General features: G+C 57.1%; 4 protein-coding genes across 4 annotated transcripts; 1 reads left to right on the top strand and 3 right to left on the bottom strand.

The window, feature by feature from the left end:
- Positions 1-12: 12 nt before the first annotated feature.
- On the bottom strand, positions 13-347 carry SPRG_14724 (hypothetical protein; the record flags this gene model as incomplete). Its single annotated transcript, XM_012354825.1, has 1 exon — positions 13-347. A coding segment is annotated over one exon (335 nt), but the record flags the coding sequence as incomplete, so codon positions are not given.
- A 593-nt stretch (positions 348-940) lies between these two features.
- Positions 941-2,761, bottom strand: SPRG_14723 (hypothetical protein; the record flags this gene model as incomplete). The annotated part of the gene is made up of 2 exons (XM_012354824.1): positions 941-1,033; positions 1,370-2,761. The coding sequence occupies 2 exons, from the start codon at positions 2,759-2,761 to the stop codon at positions 941-943; spliced, it is 1,485 nt and encodes a 494-aa protein (XP_012210214.1).
- A 1,652-nt stretch (positions 2,762-4,413) lies between these two features.
- Positions 4,414-5,153, bottom strand: SPRG_14722 (hypothetical protein; the record flags this gene model as incomplete). Its single annotated transcript, XM_012354823.1, has 3 exons — positions 4,414-4,416; positions 4,464-4,607; positions 4,773-5,153. 3 exons carry the CDS (start codon positions 5,151-5,153, stop codon positions 4,414-4,416), a joined length of 528 nt encoding a protein of 175 aa, XP_012210213.1.
- Positions 5,154-5,976: 823 nt separating this feature from the next.
- On the top strand, positions 5,977-6,604 carry SPRG_14721 (hypothetical protein; the record flags this gene model as incomplete). Its single annotated transcript, XM_012354822.1, has 2 exons — positions 5,977-6,488; positions 6,544-6,604. The coding sequence occupies 2 exons, from the start codon at positions 5,977-5,979 to the stop codon at positions 6,602-6,604; spliced, it is 573 nt and encodes a 190-aa protein (XP_012210212.1).
- Positions 6,605-6,617: the final 13 nt, after the last annotated feature.

Here is a 6,617-nt window from a genome sequence, read left to right as displayed (position 1 = left end):
TTTGTGTAGCACCAGTAGACCTTGCCCCGTTTGTTTTTCAGGTTGTACTCGATGAGCATGGCAGCCTGCGTCGTCTCCATGTACTTCTTGGCCCATTTTTTGGCAGCATTCATATCGGGCGCCAAGTGCAGTACAACACCCGACGACTCCAACGACGATCCCGACAGCGAGTCCGACGACGACACGACCGACGACGACGACGCAACCGACGACGACGCGACCGACGACACGGGCGGCGGCATGGGCAGCAACGAAAGCGGCGGCATGGGTAGCGACGACGCAGGCGGCGGCACCGGCAGCGACGACACGGGTGGCGGCACGGAGCATGATGGCGCCACGTTCGACATCGCAGAGGTAAGAGCCGCGGCAATGGCTGCCTCGTCCAGTCCCCGGGAACGCATCAAAGCAATCGCGTCTGCAATCGGGTCATGCGCACCAACGACGAGGGCGCGTTCATCATCGCGAGGACAGGCTTCGACGCCCGCCGCATCGCGCTCGTTTCCACCGAGGACGCTTGGTACAGCCGCAGGCTTGGGACCACTGGCGCTGTCGGCGTTTCGACGAGAGCTACGGGTCGAAGCAGCCGTGCTTGTATCCGACGCGGCGCGGGCCGTTGACCTGGCATTCTTGGTGCTGGCCTTTCCATGTTGCATGGGCATGTCGGTCACCAGATGACTTGTTGCATGACCAATCAGCACCATGTGTGATCAATCACATTATTAGTATTTTCGTGATATAGTGTGAGTATACAACGAATCACGTTATAAGTAAGTTTCGTGATATAGTGTGACCTCAAAACGCGCTCAATCGAGTTTGGCCAACTTAAAAGTACCGGTACCTATGAGTTCGTTTACCCTCAAACTCAAAAACCAGTCTTTTTAGTAACAAAAGTACTCAGAGGTCATGTACTTGGAAGAAAGGCATTCTAAAGGTCTCAGAACTAATAGACACCCCAGCGACCCACCAATGCGAGGTCGCCACTGCTCTCTACGGAGAGCTGGGTGAGCTTGGCGGGGTTGAGATGCCGCACGAGCTGGCGCATGCCGAGTGCTTCTCGACCGCAATTTTGTCCGATGCGGCTGCGGCTTGGTACCGACCCCGTCACAAGCTCTTACAAGATCGTGACAACTCATGTCGGCTGCCAAGATTGCAAATGCAGTCGTGTCTATCCTTGCCGAAAAAGAGCGGCATCCGTTAGGGCACCAAGACATAATAAAAGCGGCGGTCGTCGTGGGAAACATGGATTTGTATGGTGCGAAATCGATAGAATGGAGTCACTCCATCAGTAGTACCGGTAGGTTGGGCGACTTGGGCTGTGTAGACTGAAATCCCTGTACGTTCGACTTGTCAAGGACACGCCATAGTGCACCTCCGCTTGACGCTTGACGTGCTGGTACGTCTCATCGTCCATAAAAGTCGCGATGTTGATCCTGGTGTTCGTGAGGTGGGCAATGCTTTGGGCGAGCGCCCACACCATATCGGGAGAGACGACGCATCCGTCGCTATGCAGGTCCACAAGCGTGAGGCCTGTGCCGCGTGTCGACTCGCACAGCACCGACGCCACCATTTTGGCGACGCAATTTCCATGGGCACCGAACAAATGGATCTCCGAGACGCCTGTTGTGTTGATCCATTGGCGGAGCGTCGACGCAAGCGTGGCCAGCTGCCGGTTGGCGTGCCCTTGAACGTCCCACGAGACGTAGCGCAGCTGCTTCAAGCCACACGCCCACCCGAGAAACTTGTTGAAAGCCGTGGCCGAAAATCCGATATTGCGCACTTGTAGTTTGCGCAGACGGGGCGTCGCTGCAGCAAGCGTGGCAGGGATCGTCTTGAACTCACCGCAGTTGAGCGAGAGCTCTTGGAGGTTGGGCATCGAATGCAGCAACGAGAGGACCCAGTTGACGTCAGCCACCTCGTCCACTTCGAGCCGCGTGAGCTTGGCGACGTCCAGTCGCGCCAAAAGTTGCTTCGCTTCCTTGAGCGGCGTTCGTTTGATACCAAATGCCGTCACATACTGCAGTGACTTGGGCCTCGCGACGAGGGCCTCGACGAGCTCGGACGTATCGTCAATGTCGAGGCCGGTCAGAGACGGGGCGGTCGCGACCACCTCTGCGACGGCCTCGGCGTCACTCAGCACCCACGTGTTGTGGAAGCTAATGTGCTTTTTACTGCTCGTGCCAACATCGACCCACTGCCGCAAGGTCGGTGCAATGTTCTGGATCGGAGGGGGCGCATACAAGTTGGCCATCAACGCCACGTGGCGAAGACCACGTGGCAGCGACGGCAGGAGCGGCGCAAATGCGTCAAGGTGCAGGACGATGGCATCGAGGCGAGTGCAGTGCGAGACGATGCGCTGAACGTACGGGATCTCGTTGTCTTGAATGCATTCGCTCAGGTGCGTGATCTTGGTCGGCCACGTCGCTGCGAGCGTGCATAGGTCGGCAACCCGCGCCCCGACATTGTCGTCGAAATCGTCGCGGTTGTGGACGTGGATGGCAGGTATCGCGGGAAGCGCGATGAGCGCCAGCTCCACCTCGCTCTCGCTCAAGCGTTCAAGGGCGATCGCGGGCCACTGGTCCATGGCGCGCGACGACCCCTGTAGCAGTGCGAGCAGCGCGGCCAGTGGCTCCGAAAGCGACGGCAAGGCTCGAAGGAAGGCGACGACGTCGTGGTACGAGTCCAAACACTGGACGACTGCGACGCGGAGGTGGTTGAGAGCTAAGGCTGGTGTCGGTACGGTATGGATCCGCTTCGTTGCCATGCTGCACTTGTTTCAAAAATGACGTTTCACGCATGTCGGTTCAAGAACGAGGAAATAGATCGCGCCACCGTTTTTTGATTGGTGGGTGGTCACGATCCGCTACGCTCGGTATCCGGATGACAACACCCACGGACAAGCACGAGCCAGGCGCGCGCAAGGACAACATTAACATCCCATTGGTTCAGGCTGAGCTATAGCGTTGCTGCTGGTCGCGTCACCCGAAGCAGTCAAAGATATTTGTTTACATTGGTGCAGCTTACACAAGTCGACCATTAGCATTGCGTATTAATACGTCCAGCACGAGCTCCTCCGTGGCTGGACCTTGACAGACGATAAGACTCGAGGTGTCTCTCAGCTGCGAAGATGAGGACCATCGTGTCTTATGTGTCTCTGGCCTTCCCAGCCTGCAAGCGATGCGATGAAAAAATGTCATTCATAATGGTTCAAAGCTTGCTTAGGGGCTAAAGAGATCGTACTCGTTGATGTATCGAGGCAGCATCGCGACGCCAGAGTCCCTCCAGGCTAGACGAGCGACCTCTTTGTACGTGTCGGCGCTGATGCTTACCGCGATGCGGACCGTGGTGCTGACGACGCGGGATAGCGCTCCGAGAAGAGTCCAGACCGTGACGAGGTGGATGCCGAGATTTTGGAGCGACAAGTTGCGAGCAGTGGAAAGCGTCGGTATCTACTGTATCGTCACGCCGCTTCTCAACGCAGATGACGTGTGATCCAGCAGCTTCACTCTCTTCCTATTGAACCATCCATATCAACACCGCACGCGTGAGTCCAACCGCATCAAGGTTGCGCGGGAAACGTAGTCCTGCGAGGTTTGCTTTATAAACCTAGCCCTCGCCAGCGGACTGCGCACCTTCACCAGAGGCGCTCGCCTCCGTTGCAAGGCGAAATGATTTACCACTATGTGACGCGTACCGTGTTGGCTCGATTCGCTGGCACGATTGCTGGAGGACACGATGAGGATCAAGGAGCATAGGTTCCAAAGCAGGCATCGTTGAGAGCAGGTCCACGAGCGTAAGCCCGGGCTCTCATACCGACGATAACGCAGCAGCCTCACCGTTCCGTCTTTCAAGAAGCGCCTCGCGACCCCAGACGACCTCACGGACCTCACCGCCATGGGGCAGAACAAGGCGCTGTGGACCGTGCTGACCAAGGCGATCGTTGACGCTTCTTCCGGCGTCACCACGCACGATGCTGTCGAGTATTTCCGTGCCCGTGTGCGGCAATCTTCCTGCATGGAGCTTACAGCCAGTATCGCTGTGTTTATTCACGCGAAAAATCGCTGTATCTATCTATCTACAAACCATGAAATGAAACGGGGTTGGAGACCCTTGACGTACAAATTATCTATACTTTTGGATTACATGGCATCGGGCGAGAGTGCTGGATGCGAGCGCTTTGAATCGTTTGCAATGGTCGTTGTACGAAGGTTGATGGCGCAATGTGTGTGCAAGCCATTCATCCAATGACGCAGTGCTGTGGCATCGGCCTTCGTTGCCGTCTGCACGTCCTCAAGAGTCAATAGACGCAGCCGATCGTGCATACTCGGTGCTGGCACGCTGTGAAAATAGCCACCGCGCAACGCGAGCTCGTTCAGCGATCGCATTGCGGGCAGCAGCTTCAGTAGCCAGCTCAAATTACTGTTGCAGTGTACGTCGAGCCGTGTGAGCGCCGAGAGATCCAATACGTGCAGCATGAGGTGCTCGACACTGGCTGAATCGCGGGCGCTCACGACAAGCGACGTGAGATGATGCAGTGACTTTTGCGCCACGAGAATCGCACGGAGCAGCGCGTCCGAGTCGACGAGGCTCACGCTTCGAAGCGACGAGGCCTGCGCAAGCACGGCCGCCAACGCAACGGCGTCCCCATGAGAAAAAATTCCAACAAGGTCCAACGACGTGACATTGGAAGATTGCAACCAGTGCAGCAATGGAGTGGCCGGAATGGACCGTCGCCGCGCGCGCGAGTAGGTTCCAGTGAGGTGCAGTGTGCGAACCGAAGGTGGAAGCCACGGGAGGAGCGTCATGCAGTGCTTGACCCGGACGTCAACGTCGGTGAGCCACCGACACAGTGGCAGTGCGTGCTTGATCTCGTCAAAGTACGCGCTGAAAATGGCATTCTCGATGGATTGGAGCTTGTTTGGCCACGTAGTGAGGAACGCACCGAGGCTGCTGTAGCGGTTACCGAGTACTTCTTGAAGCCCGCGGTACCAGCAAATGCGAACGCCAGGGAGTGCCGGAAGCGCTGCGAGCGCGAGGGACTGGTATACCGAGTCGATATGTTCGAGGCAGATTACAGGCCACGTGGCAAAGACGTTGGGAGCGCGAAGAAGCACCAAGAGAGCAGCAAGTGGCGCGCTCAACGTTGACGCCAGCATGGAAGTGAGAAAGGCCAGTGCATCGTCGGCGGTGGCCAAGCACTGGACGATCGAGATTGCGACGGCGTCGACTACCAGGAGGTACCGAGGACGAGCTACAGTCGGCTTGGCAGCCATTGCGAAACGCTTTTTCAAACTACAAAATCTTGAGCGGTTGCCAAGATCACAAATACATGCGTTTCATTGGTCGAGATTCTGTCCAATAAAAGCGTCGCTACCGGTATTGGACCAAACCCACCAGTGGCGGGACGAATCATCCAGCCCACCGGCGCGTATTCGGTGGCCGATAGTACGCAGCGTGCGGGTAGTCAGTATCACGTGCAAAGGTCTCGCGACTGTTAACAACCAGCTTGAAAGCTCTACAGACCGACTCTACAGCAGAGCACGTGCGCGCGCCTTGCAGAAATCGTTGCAAGCGTTAGAGCACCAACAGACGTCGAAGGGGTCGTCGCGTGCTAACATAGATGTGCACTGTGCGAAACCAATATAGAAGTGATGGCAATCCATCAGTTGGCTTAGCGACTTGGGCTATGTAGACTGTAATCCTTGCACGGTCGATATATCATGGACACGCCGTGGTGCGCCTCTGCCTGACGCTCAACATGTTGGTACACGTCTTCGCTCATTCGCGTCGCGATGTTGATCCTGCTATTCATATAATCCAATGTGTAGTATCCACGCTATCCAAACAACGTTAAGAGGCCGCATACAAGTCAATCTCTGCGTCACAACATGTGCTCGAGATCGATGAAAGCCAACAATCCACAGGCAAGCTTTGGGTTATCCGGATATATCCGCATAGGATCACAAAGCCACAACCGTGATGCCAGCAGCCGACGCCGTGGCCCTTGCGGCGACTGCAATCGTACCCTACGTGGCATCACCGTACGACGTTCGCGCCTTGCTTGTGGCGCTGCCAGCAGACATGCGAAGTGCGCCGCTGGAGGCGCTCCTCACGCTTCTGCAGTCGCCTGCGGCCTTTCTGGAGCAATGGCCGGTCATCTGCCTCGAGGACGTCGCGCTGTCCTACCGTCCGTTGGCTCTATTGGCGCTGCCGGTGCTGCCATCGATTGCTATCCGGCGCTTCCGCGACCTCCTGATCTCGGGCCGTCGCGAGCTAATCGCCTTCCTAACAGCGTGGCCGATCACGTCGATGTACGCCTCCAACGACGACGACTGGGACGTCGACGCGATCGCAGCGGCGCTGCCACGCTGCACACGCCTGGCGCACATTGGTGTCTCGATCGGCATGTTTACCAGACTCCGCCGATGGCTACCGCCAAGCGTGCAGCGGCTCTCGCTCGCGCGGGACCCGTGGGACAGCACGAGGGACATGTATGTTGACTACACGGATGCAATCGACATGGCTCCACTGCTCGCATGGCCCCAGATTGCAACGCTTACCCATCTGTGTCTGGACTGCGTTGGGCATTTTGATGATGCTCGCGTAGCCGACGCACTAAC

The sequence above is a fragment of the Saprolegnia parasitica genome (assembly GCF_000151545.1).
Source record: "Saprolegnia parasitica CBS 223.65 unplaced genomic scaffold supercont2.184, whole genome shotgun sequence".
Taxonomy (NCBI): domain Eukaryota; phylum Oomycota; class Saprolegniomycetes; order Saprolegniales; family Saprolegniaceae; genus Saprolegnia; species Saprolegnia parasitica.
Note: the sequence above shows the minus strand (reverse complement) of the source record. Positions and strands in the feature narration are given on the sequence as shown.